This window comes from Prionailurus viverrinus, chromosome F2 (genome assembly GCF_022837055.1).
Source record: "Prionailurus viverrinus isolate Anna chromosome F2, UM_Priviv_1.0, whole genome shotgun sequence".
In the NCBI taxonomy this organism is placed as follows: Eukaryota; Metazoa; Chordata; class Mammalia; order Carnivora; family Felidae; genus Prionailurus; species Prionailurus viverrinus.
In genome coordinates this window covers 47,756,238-47,770,687 of record NC_062578.1, presented here as the reverse complement: position 1 = coordinate 47,770,687, position 14,450 = coordinate 47,756,238, and the positions used below count along the sequence as shown (strand labels likewise).

The window sequence follows — 14,450 nt, the reverse complement described above, 5'->3', positions numbered from 1 at the left end:
CGGGTGAGCACTCCTGAGGTGGCTGGCACCTCTCGGGCCCTCCTGTCCCTCTCTGCACCCTAGATTCCTTGTCTGGAGGAGGAGGATGTTGGTCTCCATGATATTACAAAGTCCCTCCCAACACAAACAATCTGTGATCACGTGATTCCATTTGCTTCTCCCAGAGAAAATGCACCCAGTCTTTACGGCTAGGGGAAAGCAAGCCACCCCTCACATACCCACAGTTTTGCCCACCACCCCCTTCCTTCCACCTGTTCCCCTAGTGGACCTGGCCTGGCTGGAGCCCACCCCTCCTCAGCAACACTCACAGTTGTTGCACTGGGTTTGGGAGGGCTGGCCTTTCCCCTTCTTCCTGTTTTGCTTCCTCTCTTCGTCTCGGATTTTCCTTTCTGCTCCCTGACAGGGAAAAACAATGCCAGGCATGTTATCAGAGCATGCAAGAATACTGTCAGCATACAAACCTCTAGGATAAGACACAAAACGAGGGTGAAGGGAGAGCAGGCAGCCCCGTTTCCATTCCTCTGGCGAGGTCAGGACTCGGTTCTGCAGGCGGAGACAGATCCTCAGTCTGTAGTACATTTTCACCTCTGAGTGATCCCACTTCTTCCAGATTGCCCCCTTTTTTGTAATCCTGTCTATCTATACAACTTCAATTTTGAATCCACACAAAACGACCAGACTCAGGTTCCTATCCCAGGGAGGGGAGTTAGGTAACTTTAGCGATTATAATAAAATGCCATTAAGATAAAGCGTTGCCCTATCAATATGGTTCCTAGGCACAGGGAGAGCATTAAAGTTGAGTGTGAATTCCCTAGAAAACTTCCCCTTTGCCCATTGTCATGGAACTTTTAAAAATCATTACAGTAATGGAAATGAGGGGAGGGCTAAGGAAACTAAGTGTAAGATCATTTTGCACATACGAGTGTGATTTTGGTTTTTGTTTTAATGTGTGCAGAAGTGCTTGGGGATGGTGCTCATTCAACCAAACAGAAAAAAGTTTGGTCTATTCACCTCCTTGGGGCTCCTCTGTTCCTGGTAATCTGATTTTTCCATTGGCTTCTCTTACCAGATCCCACCCTGCTTAACCAGTTGACCATCACCTTACAGCTCTTTCCTTCTTGGCCTTCAAGGATTCCCTGATTATTATTCTTATTATTCTTATTCTTATTATTCTTATTCTTATTCTTAATTAGTCACTCTTCTTTGTCAGCTTTGCCAACTCATTTTCTTCTTCTCACTCTTCCAAATACAGATGCTCCAACAGTTTTCTTTTTCTTCCTCTCTCCATCCTTCATAGAACTTACTCTGTGCCAAATGAGTTCTAAGAGCTTTACATAGATTCTGGACAGATATAATAATTTAACCAGGTATTTTAAAAATCTTTTTTATGTTTATTTATTTTTGAGAGAGAGAGAAAGAGCTCGAGGAGGGAGGGGGCAGAGAGAAAGGGAGACATAGAATCCAAAGCAGGCTCCAGGCTCCACGCTGTCAGCACAGAGCCCGATGTGGGGCTTGAACTCACGAATCGTGAGATCATGACCTGAGTCGAAGTGGGACACTTAACCGACTGTGCCACCCAGGCATCCCTTTTTTACCAGATATTTTAAATATGTTTTTATGTCAAAAAACTTCTCACTACCAAAAGGGAGAGTAACTGTTTTAGAGTGCTTCACTTTTAAGTTTTGAATTGTCATGGATAATTATACATCATGGAAATTCACATCAAAAGGGAAATAAAATATAGAAATATATCCTTTGGAAGTTTCTTCAAGATTTATTAAGGTTTTGTACAGTTTTTATATGTAGATAATGAAGTGTTCAATGTACAGACCTCACCTTGTCAAAACTGGCGTGAAACATAAGCAAAAGTCTCCCATTACTCATTTTTTGTTAGGTTCATATCAGACATTTTTCTATGTACTTGGAGTTATGTACAATATAGTAGTTAACACAAATTAAAGTGTGAAATTTTATATAAATTACAACTCACTGAAGATAGACCCCAAGGTTGGTCAGGCAGTTGTATTTCTAAATTAGTGCTTTATTTGGTACTATTACTATGAGAAAAAGGTCTGGAATTAATCTGTTTCAAGACTTTATATATGTTCAATGTCAATTTTTAAGAAATAGAGTCACCTGCTTATTATTTTACAGGCATTCTTTGATGTGCCAAACCAAATGGATTAACATAAAACATGAGTGGCTCCCCACAGAGCCCAGTCTTGCTGCCATGTCAATATTAGAAATTTCCTGCCCAGAACGCCCAGATATCGGCATGAGAAAATAACAAGTCTGATGGTATCCAAACATTTCTAGTTCCCATTTCTAAAATCAATCTTTGACTTCACAGTGACCCAGAAAAGCTTAGATACATTTAATTAAGATGAAGAAAGCTTCCTTGAACATGACCTTCCATGAATTCCTTTCCTTCCTTTGATTATCTGTGACCGAAGCTTCTAAGACATTCTTTCCACTCTTATCAAAGTGCAAAAAGTCTACTTCCAGAACAGTACAATTTTCTATAAAGACCAAATTTGTCATTTGAAAATAATTTCCCCTGCCTAAATGCTCACTTTGGAGTGTCAGATTTGAAAAATATGCCTGAAGATTTCCTGATTATTTTGTGATCACTGTGGCCACTTCTTGAGGGGTGATGGCTATCCTTGTTTTATTTGACACTTAAATTGTTTCCCCTGAATTTATTTTAAGAATGTGTCCTTAACAGATTGAAAGTTGGCCAAGGTACCAAGACACTTTGCAGGGGCATCTTTAGCTTTTCATCATCTTCAACAATTGTCACTTCCAAGATCTTTCCAAACAAAAATTAATAAAGAGAAAAAAAATCTTTAAAAAAAAAAAAGAACATGGCTTCATTTCTCAAGTTTTACACAATGCATAGTTACTGTTTACAGTAATACAATTCTTGTTTTTCAGCAAAGATAATGGAAGTAATTAAATACAGATATAAAGACAGAGACATAGGTATTGATATAGGTAGATATATAGACAGATCCTGAATTTTTTAATGCATAAACATATGCATTTCAAAGAAGTATCATAATATCAAAAATAAATTAGAGAAGGTCTTTATTTGTATCTCACAGGTGTGTTAATCATAAATCAAACCGGAGAACTATAAATAGTGCAGAATTGCATCTGTTTAGGGTTCTCAACTGTGATTGGGAATCTTATATTTTAAACTGGAATAGCTCTTAGCTCTTTTGCTTTAGAGGATAATTCAAATGAATCATTTGCATTCGCGCACCCATTTGAAAAGTGGAAAAATTAAACTTTTTCTCTTTTCAATCTCCCAGGAGTAAGTTTTGCCTGGGTTTTGAAATTAGAGCTGCATATATGCCAAGTTACAGAAGATTTTATATCTAGCTTATTAGAAGAATTACCAGCAGGTAAGGTTAATGCATTCTGCTTGAGATGTCTTCCTTATCCTTAACAACAGGAGAAGTAAGCTAAAAACTACCCCTGGGAACTCTTTATATCACTAGTTTCTTAGAGTCCTAGGACATGGGTGAACAACACTATTCATCCTTCATTTTTCTTTTGTTTTGAGTTTTAGTATTTATCATATCGACACTGTTGACAAAACTAAGTATACGAGCATCCCTTGAGGCCTCTCTTTCCCACTGTCAATTCCAGCTGCAGTGTAAGGGTAATTGGACTGCCCAGTGTCTCTACTCCTTCCCTTCCTTTCTCCTTGTCCCTAATCTTACTCCTCACCTCTAAGAAGGAGATTCCCAGAGGGGGGAATTCTACAATCTCCCTTGAAATATCTGGAATACAGTGAGGGAATTCAAATTATTTAAATGCTATCCCACTTGTACTTTAAAAAAATTCCCTGTTGCACATCGTTTGGAAATGCTTTTTCCATGTTCAATATGCTGAATTAAAGATATGTGCTGATTTTTCTTTGTTTTCTTTTGTTTTTAAAAGGCTACCTTGGCTCTTTGTTGAGGCTTTGAACCCTCAATTGTCATTTTGGCTTTTTATGCATATGGTTGTTTATCAGTTCAAGGAATGTGGGTTTGCAATCAGGCCGGATTTGCATCCAGCTCTCTACTTTTTCGCCGTGTGACTTAGACAAGTTACCTGTGCCGCTGACCCACTGTTTTCTCATTTATACAACTGTGTCTATTGACTTACTGGCCCTTGTACTGGGGAGGCTACCTAAATGTCCCTGAGAGTGGTATTGAAAAGTTTGATGACAAAGGTTTCCTTATAGTGACTTTTTAATTATTCTCTTCTCTTCTACTTATATGCCCCAAGAATATTTTTAAAGTCTAATAAATTAACAATTCGGTGTTGATTTCCTGCATCAGTTTTCCCAAGTACGTGCTGGTAGGCTGTTTAAATATACATAGATTTATTTGTACATATAGTTTATATTTTCAGTTTTCCTGATTTATCATCTTTAGCATTGATTTAGTTCCACTGTCTTTTTATTTATTTGTTTGTTTGTTTGTTTACTTATTTATTTATTGAGAAGGAGCCTGCTTTCTTGGGGGCAGAACACTGCACGTGGCCAACGGATGAAGGCAACTGGAACATGGGTCCCTCTGGGCAACTTCCCCAGCCTCATCCCTCCTCGGAGCTGGGACACTCCCCACCATTTCCTTGAAGGCCAATGTGGTAGCTACAGATAGAACCCCTCAGAGGTGCCTTTTTGGTTTTTATAAAGAACATTTTCTTTAGACTTTTGAGGTCTTCATTTGTTACTTTCATTCTACGTTCTCTCAAGGCCATCAGACCAGCTTTTGTACAGACTGCCTTGATGTCAGCCCCAGAGAGGTCATCTTTAGCCATGATTAAGTCGTCCAGAGTTACATCACTGGCCGGTGTCATGCTGCTTGTGTGGATCTGAAAGATGCGCTGTTTAGTCTTTTCATCGGGCAGGGGGATCTCAATTTTCCTGTCAATGCGGCCTGGTCTGATAAGTGCTGGATCCAAAGTTTCTATTCAATTTGTGGCCATGATCACTTTCACATCACCCCTGGAATCAAATCCATCCAACTGGTCCAACAGTTCCAACGTTGTTCTTTGAATTTCTCTCTCACCACCGGAATTTGAGTCATATGTTTTTGTTCCAGTGGCATCAGTTTGGGCCCATCACCTAGGTATTTCTGAATAAGTTCAGAGCCAACCACTCTTAAGAAAGTGGCTGAGGTTTGGTTTGCTACTGCTTTGGCTAATAAGGTTTTACTTGTGCCAGGTGGACCGTAGAGAATGACCCCCTTTGAGGGCTTTATACCCATCTCTTCATAATATTCAGGATGAGCGAGAGAAAGCTCCACAGATTCCTTAATTTCCTGGATTTGGTTGTCCAACCCCCCCCCCCCCCCACAAATATCAGCATAGGTTTCCTGGGGAGCCTTTTCTACCTTCATCACTGTGACCAAGGGATCCGTGTCATCGATGAGCACCCCTATGACAGCATGCATCTTGTGGTTGAGCAAGACTGAGCAGCCTGGTTCCAGCAGATCCTTGTCTATAACGGAAAGAATGTTGACGTAGTGTTCTGAGCCCACAGATGTAGACACGATGGCATGACTGTCATCAATGATCTCTTCCAACATTCCTACCAACATTGGGATCCCCCTCAGATCATCCACCTTTGATCTTTCCTCCTCTTGCTTTTCTTCTAAAGTCTTCATTTGTTCCTGATTTCTAATGAAGTCTTCCTCCACAAGAAGAGAGTCTTTGATTCTAACTTCAGTAATTTAAACCGGCACTGAGTGTGACGGGTCACCAGTGGCAGCTTGCTGGCAGCACCAGGTCCCTTTGTTTTCTTCTTTTTCCCCACTCTAGTTGGCACAGGAGGTTTGTATTTCATTTTATGGTCCTTGTCATCCTTCTTTACCACCTCCAGGGCCACTACCACCACTCTTTCACCCATCTTGCTTCTGCCGCTGAAACCCTGTTCCATTGTTTTAGTTTTCTACCTCAAAGACGCCTATTATATGTATATTGGATCTTCTTTACCACTCTCTTACATCTATTATTTTCTTTCTCATCTCTCTTTTTTTTCTTTTCATTTTTAAAATTTTGCTCTTTCCAAGTTGCATATTTCTCCTAAGGCATCCCCTGGTATATTTATTCACTCTTGTTTTGCTTCTAGTGTAGTCTTTACTTCTGAAATATTTTAATTGTTTATTTCTGAATTCTATCACAACTCTTTTCAAATCACTCTATTCTCAAGACATGTCATGCCTGAGTTTTGTATGTGATTTATGTTGGTCTTCATGACTTCTGTGTGTTTCTTAATTGCATTTAGCTCATTTTGGAACATTAAGCTATAGGTTTCACCCGTTTCATGGGTAGGTCCACAGGGAAGTCAGTGTGATCTCAGTCTCCATTTTCATGAGATACCCATTGGGATTCAACTGTTTTTCTTTCCTGATGGTCATTTTTAAGTGAAATGAATGGACCCGGATAGTTCTGCTAGCTTCATGGCTCTCATGCTCTCTCTTCAGATGTGTTCACAAAGTGATAAAAAACAAAAAAACAAAAAAAACCCAAAAAAAACAGTCTTGTATTTCCTGAAATCTGTCTACTCCATATCCTTTCTCTTCACCCTTTTTATTTGGAATTTCTCTTTACTTTATACCTTTTTTTTGGGGGAGGGGGGGAGGAGTGGGAGGAGTCCAATTCAACTTGGATTCTACTCCTAGCAGCTTTTTCTCAGTGCAGAGTTTTGCCCTAGAAGGGAACTTAAATTTATAACTTTCTGGAGTTCATAGAGTCCCAAACACTTCAATGTTCCATCCCTTTGCACCAAACAGCAATAGCAAATTGGAGTCTACAGAATCTGTACCCTCCCACCCCAGTTTCACATACAGTCCTCAGATGGCACACTTCACTCTCTAGTGAGTACCTGGGGGCGATTTTGTAGGTTACCTGTTCTTTGGTTATCAAGTGGCCCCACTGTTTTCCCTCATGATGATGATACCATCCAGGTCTCAAAACTGTTGTTGCTTATTCCCACTCATATTTGGGATTTGTAAGGATCTCATGTCACATAATCATAGGGTTTTAATCTTTGCTATTCTAATTGTTGTATCTCTTATAGTGGGATTCAGAGTGATTAAAACACTGTATCTCCTCCTGAGTACATGTTTACTAATAAGCTTATTTTATAGGTGCCATTTCCATTCCAAAAGGCTCTAAATAAGACCCCACTTAACCCATAAAATAATACAGCTTATACTGATATGCTCCGGGACAGGCTTATACCCGGTAAAAACTATTAATCTATTATTTCAGTTATCTAAGTGAATTAGACTGATAGTACAGTGCAGTGTCAATCAGTCATTAAATTAGTGGTGAAACTGATTGACTAATAAAAGAATAGAGTTGACTGATGATTCCCTAGATATCTAACAGGAATTAAAAATGACAGATTACAACTCCCAGTGTGATAAGGTAATTAATTTGACACCACCAGACAAGAGAAGGTAACAAGGGGGAAACGTCATTAAGAGTAGTATCTAATAACAAAGATACCTTTATGATCTTTACTCACTTTGTCGCAGAAGACCTTGATCTGGCAGTAAGCTCTATGAATGGGCTTATTGCTACGATTATTATAACTGTATGTATCAATCTGAATCATCAAAGGAAGTCCTTTCACTCCTTTCTGGGACGAGAAATCTGTACTCAGGCAATTCACAGTGATGAAAATCTGAGGGTGGGAGAAAGAAAGGAAAAGGTCACAAGTCACCATAAAAAAGATCTATTAAAAAATGCATAAGCCTAAGACTTGGAATCATAACACTACACAATCTTCTAAGGACAAGTGAAGAACATTTGGATACGCTGAAATAAGAACATGCTGAGCACATGAAACATATATATCGTAATTTATAATTTAAATATATAAAAATTGTTGCTTTCCTATTAAATCTTGAAATAGACAATTGATGCTTTCCTTTAGGCCTATCAGCAAAGTTTTACCTATTTTTCAAACATGCATAAATCAGATGTGTAAACCACTATCTCTTCAACATATTAAACCTGTCACTTCTAATATTACATCACTTTCTCAAATATCTGACCTGTGGGATAAAACAAACCCAAAAATAAAAGTAGGGAACATTTCCCCTTGCACACTACTGCACTGAAATAGTTATTTGTTTATATATGTTTTTCCTCCTTGACTATTAATTTTGAGATTTGAGACCATTTCTTACTATTTTTGTATTAGGCGTACCTAATGTAGAGTGTGGTGGAGAACAAGCATTCAATAAACATGTGATGAATCCATCAATAAGTTTATCTGTAGAAAAACCCCTAAGTTTTATTTAAGTTTATTTAATTAAAAAAATTTTTTTAATGTTTATCTTTATTTTTCAGACAGAGAGAGACAGCATGAGCGGGGGAGAGGCAAAGAGAGAGGGAAACACAGAATCGGAAGCAGGCTCCAGGCTCTGAGCTGTCAGCACAGAGCCCAATGCAGGGCTCGAACTCGTCAACTGCGAGATCATGACCTGAGCCAAAGTTGGACGCTCAACCGACTGAGCCACCCAGGCGGCCCAAGTTTATTTAATTTTTTTTTAGTAATTTCTACACCCAATGTGGGGATCAAACTCATGACCCCGAGATCCAGAGTCGCTGGCCCCACAGACTGAGCCAGTCAGGCTCCCCTCAAAAGCCCAAAGTTTTAGTTCTAGCTCCAACATTAACCAGCTAAGAGACCTCAGACAAGTCACTTACTGTCTTTGGTTTTCAACTTTTTTCTTAAAATTATTTTTAAAATCCTTCCCTGAAGGATGAAAATGTAAATTATTAAATATTCTGAAAACAAATGCATAGATACATTATGTGACCCATGTTTTATTTGGTCCCACTGAAATTTTCATTCACTCTCAAACCCTTGACCTTTTGTGTCACAGCAACATCAAAAAGAACAGTCCTGCAAAAGCAAAGAGCCGCTGGCATGAACTGCATTTTAAAGGCCATTCAAATCTTTGATTTTACTACCAGGATTGATCTAATTCATTTTAAACTCTATTGCCTGTAGGTTTTTGGTAATTTATACAAGCAGATATCTCATTTTTAGTGCTATATCGATACAAAGATCATTTTTTAATTTTATTTCTGAGCCTCTTACTTGGTCGTGAGAAACACAGCAATAACGCACCACATCAACAATAAGGCTAAGATGAAATGTCTTAGTGACATGCTAATTACAACAACCTTGTGCACTGTGCCACAGACCCTCACTTTTCCAGCCATCATATGAAAACAAGTGCCTAGAGAAGATGTAACCATGGATATCTCCCATTCATTCATTCATTCATTCATTCATTCTTATTATTCATCCTATAAACATCAACACAAGCCCACTGTAAGTCAAACACAGCATTAGACATTGAGGACAGAGAACAAAGCCAGACCCCTGCCTCACGTAGTGGACGGTCCAAGGGGAGGACAGAGGAGTAATCCAGTAATAACCAACACAGGGTGGTCAAGTACACAGGTCATGAGAACACAGAACACGGCACTGAACCTGGAGGACATGTGTGAAGCAAAGCCCGCACAGACACTGGGATGAGACTATGGACTATCATTATTTAGTAATGGTAGAGAAAAAGGACTCAAAAATCAAATGTCAAGTGATTCAGGGGAACTGAGTGATAAAGACCACTGAGAAAGACTATACCAGGCCTGTCTCTCCTCCTGAACTTTCAGGGTAAAAGTCGACAGCAAATGCTGTCTGCTGCTCCTGGAGATGCCCTAACTGCAGAGAACATTGATGTGTGCCACAAATATTTTTAAATACCTACTATGTTCCTGAGACTGTGCTAGGGACTAGGACAGATGCAACAATTGTAGTCCTGTAATCACGGAAGTCAGAGGCCAGATGGGGAGAGAGAAGCAACATGATGGAGCTCTAAAGACTACAACAACGTCGTCAAATGCTGATCTTTAGGTCAAGCCAACAAATAAAAGTATACTTTCCTGGGAACACTTGACTTCTTCTATTGTTATTGTTATTACTGACAATAGGCTTATCTTGGCCAGAATGTATAAAACACAGCTTTCTATCAGCGAATCAATGACCACTCTGGGGAACTATGCCATTGTCTGTATTTTTGACCATGGATTTCATACAGAAATCTTTCTGTAGTGACTATAACTCACGGGGGGGCCTCAGTACAGACTGGTTCTTTTCTACTCCCTCATAAAACCTGCCTAGTACTACAGAATACAAAAGAGAAAAGTGTTCTGATGTATATTTCCTAAGGTATTAGGGTTCACACTTGGGTCAGTGAATTACCCATACATCACACACAGTGGACCGCACTCAGACAGGCAGGATGCAATGATAATTGTGGCCTTCGTCAGCTCCAAGTCCCAACTAAGAGAGCTGGGCTGATGGCAGGTGTATATTTACAAGGACCGCTTGAGTAGGACAGATCCGCTGGCAATATACTACGATAAATAGACTAAATCCTCCCTGGTGGAGCTGTAGCGGTCAGCCGCCCGGTAGAGAAGGTCTTTAAAGGTCAAATGAGCTACAACACACGAGACTGTACCTGGACACACTTAGACTAGGTCCTTTTAATGGGAGAGATTCTTAGTAAAGGTCCAATGGGCTCTTTTTGATGCATGGCCTCCTGATCCTATACAAACTAAACGCGACACGAGACTCTGCCTTCTCTGCTACATTGAGCTGGCAGCTCCCAAAACTATCCTAACAGGGATTTTATAATAGAGTTGGCACCGCTCTCCTCTTGCCTGGCTGCCTGAACCCAATAGTAAAGCACAGTTTCAGTGCCCCATGGTAGCAATCATAGTCTCACTGTGCTGCACTTAAAACCTAAATGGTTGAACTTTAACTGCAGTTGGGGACTGGAGGGGATGGGAAGGAATGGAAGGACATTAACTAAAACCCTGGCTTGAGAACTGATAAGCATTTATTTGTTTCATCTTGCAAACCCAATCATGTCCCAGCCCCACGCACAGTCAGCAATGTGAAAGCCATTTTCTTGGAAGTTTATCTACAAAGTACTGTTGCAAATGCGTGCTACAGAAATTTAGGGAAAAGGTATGCTTTCTCCCCACCAAACGTTCATCCAAATGTCAAGCACAGAAAATTATTTTTCACTCCAGTAGGAGCCCTGATTATGTAAAGAGCATATAAATGCCATGAACAATTGGGTATGTCACCCAATAATTATGAATATTATATACGTTCATGTAATGCTTTCAAAACCTCAGCTATTAATATTCCTGTAATTCTGACAGTACGTAATTTATTTTTTAGAAAAATAATAATTAAATCAAGTGTATCTAGGCAGATAATAGATAGTATTATAATTTTGTCACTGGTTCAAAAATTGATTCAGATAGAAAGATTGGTTCTAAATATACCAAGACCTTTCCAGAAACAGAGGCAGTCTCATGACAATTCACATTTTTTTTTTTTGACAATTCACATTTCTTAATAAACCCTTTTTTTTTTACATGTGAATTACAATTTCCAGTTTGTAGTTCCTACAAAAGACAAGTGACTTTGCCCAGAATATAATAACTCTCAGTTGTGCACCAAGCATATAGTAAGATTTATCAAAATAAATACAAATCAATGAGGTTTAGAATTACCACATTAACTTGATTATTAACCCCTAAGATTTTTTCAAGATCTTGCTTTTAAAATAATGGGTCTATCTTTGATTTACAAAGCAAGTTGGGATTTTTTAAAATTTTTTTTTAACATTTATTTTTATTTTTGAGACAGAGAGAGACAGAGCATGAACGGGGGAGGGTCAGAGAGAGAGGGAAACACAGAATCGGAAACAGGCTCCAGGCTCTGAGCTGTCAGCACAGAGCCCGACGCGGGGCTCCAACCCACGGACCGCGAGATCATGACCTGAGCTGAAGTCGGAGGCTTAACTGACTGAGCCACCCAGGCGCCCCGCAAGTTGGGATTTAAAAAAATCATAATGTCGATGATTTGATGGAAAACATTTATCTTTTCCTCTTTAAACAATGTATTTTGCATTTTAAGATTCTTCTGATTAAAGATGAAGACAGCTACTTATTTCCTTATTTTGGGACGTGAAGAGCTCTTTTCCAAGAAATTGCAGAAGCATTAGCCTCCAGATTAGAGCGACATAGCGTACAACAAGAAATCAGCATTCTCCCTCTAAAACACAAACAATATATAAATACATAAGTGTGCTCTTGCCAATCTCCCCACTCTGTTTTCCTCTTGACTCTTAGAATTATTAAAGACCATATGGGTGGTTTTCTTAACTATCAGCATTTTTCTTCCATTTTATATGATGGTATTTGGGTCCAGAGGCAATGCCAAATTAAGACAGAAAGACAGCCTAAAAGTAGACAATATGAACACATAACCTCTCAGTCTTAGGCAGTCATTCATTCATTGCCTTCAGGCATTAATTTATCAAATATTTATCATGTATCTTCTGTCTGTGCCTGGTATTATGCTACATGGTGGGATTCAAGAATGATGAGATAAGGGCACCTGGGTGGCTCAGTTGGTTAAGCATGTGACTTCAGTTCAGGTCATGATCTCATGGTTCATGGGTTGGAGCCCCGAGTTAGGCTCTGTGCTGACAGCTTGGAGCCTGAAGCCTGCTTCGGATTCTATGTCTCCCTCTCTCTCTGCCCCTCCCCTGCTCTCACACTGTCTCTCTCTCTCTGTCTCTCTCTGTCTCTCTCTCTCTCTCTCTCTCAAAAATAAATAAACATTTTTAAAAAAAGAGAGAATTTGTGATTTTCTTGAGAACCTAAGAAATTTAGATTTTCTGACACTTCCATTCATATAGCACTTTTAGGGAATTACTTAAAATCTCATAATATAATTCTTTATTTTCTCCTACAGATACTCTGGGTATGTCTGTATATACATACATACACATTGGGTTTATTCACAGAGTCTACCATAGTTTTCCATATTCTTTTAGTCCTCAACGTTTTCCATTTCAACAAACCAAGCTTGTTCCCGGTTGACAGCCTTTGCTATTTGTTGTACCCTCGATCTCCAGTGCTGCCCCACACACTGTCCCGCACATTGCCAGCTCCTTCTCATTCAGATTTCAGTCCATTGCCAACTCTTCAAATACCTGCCTTGACCACCCCGTCTAGAGTTATCTTCCTCCTCCTCTTCCCACCTCAGCCCAGGACCAGAAGCAAACTCTATAACGCTGCTCCTCTATTTTCTTCATAGTACTTGACATCGTTTGGATTTATCTTATTGTTTTTCTGTTTAGTGCCTAATTGCCTGTCTGCTCCACGGGGTTGCAAGCCCATAAGAGGAGGCCCTTGTCTGCCTCAAGGTCACTCTAATCCTAGTGCCAGTCCCATGATAAATACTCAACAAATATTTGTCTAATGCATTAAGGGAAAATTACCTGTCTAAAAACACATTTCCCTCTTTATCCATACTCTTGCCTTCATTTTAGCCGAACCTCTTAGGAGCCAAGATTGCTTTGAGTAGCTGAAGTCATCAAGATAATACAGCAGAATGAGCTGCTCTGATCAGATTTATCCTCAAAATTTGTTACCTGCTTGCATATCAACAAACAAAGTGAGCACCAACTATATACTCTGGATGAATATACGTACGTACGTACGTACGTACGTGTGTGTGTGTGTGTGTGTGTGTGTGTGTGTGTATGCCATGGATGATGCTATTTATGTATGCTATGGGAAATAAGGGAGTGTTCGGTACAGTTCTATCCTCAATAAAGAAGAGAGATGTTACAGTTTTTGCTATTGTGATGTGTAGATAATTAGATACTAAACTGACTATCCCAGACTATAAGTTCTGTAAGACTTGATGAAAAGGAGAGAAATCGGCAAGTCAGCCAGGGAAGATTTGGTATAGGTGTCACGAGTTGGAAGACAGATGGATGCTGACTCTGAAAAGAGCAACGAGGCAAGCCTTGTGGGAGAGGAGGGTGTGTAGGGGGAAGTTAAGGTGGAGCCCAAAGGAAGGCGCCTGGTGAGGGAAGAGGCCAACCACGATGTGTATGTCACTGTGATCAAGTCATGAACACCTAATGAGCTCAAGTTATGTATTATCGGGGCCAAGACAGACAGAACTCCAGCCGTAGCACTCAACATTCAAGTCACAGAGAGGACAAGGAGAGTGAAGGCTGAGCAAAGGCCACCAGATTCAGATGTAAAGAGGTCCTGTATCCCTTTGAGAGGCCCGACTAATGGAGGGAAGGGCAGGAAGCTAGATCGCTGGGGTGAGCCAAGACTTGGAGACAGACAGAAGGCTTCTCAGCTGGGGAGTGTGGTGGGGGAAGGAGGGATGAACAGGAATAGGGGAAGCAGGTAGCAGACAGCAAGGCCATGCAGAGGTGTTCTTCCAAGATGGAGGAGGTGTTCCCACATTAAGAGAAGGTGAACGTCAGAGTCTGCAGAAAGGTGGAATGGGGGGCCTAAGAGCCTCGGAA

At 40.0% G+C, this 14,450-nt stretch overlaps 1 protein-coding gene across 6 annotated transcripts in view; it reads right to left on the bottom strand.

The window, feature by feature from the left end:
• GRHL2 (grainyhead like transcription factor 2) overlaps window positions 1-14,450 on the bottom strand; it is a 172,806-nt gene that overhangs the window by 36,956 nt on the left and 121,400 nt on the right. For all 6 annotated transcript variants that reach the window (XM_047842321.1, XM_047842318.1, XM_047842316.1 and 3 more), the window contains exons 9-10: window positions 7,535-7,693; window positions 309-396 (exon numbers count right to left, since the gene is read on the bottom strand). In XM_047842321.1, the coding sequence (XP_047698277.1) occupies window positions 309-396; window positions 7,535-7,693 (247 nt within the window). The remainder of the gene's footprint in view (window positions 1-308; window positions 397-7,534; window positions 7,694-14,450) is intronic.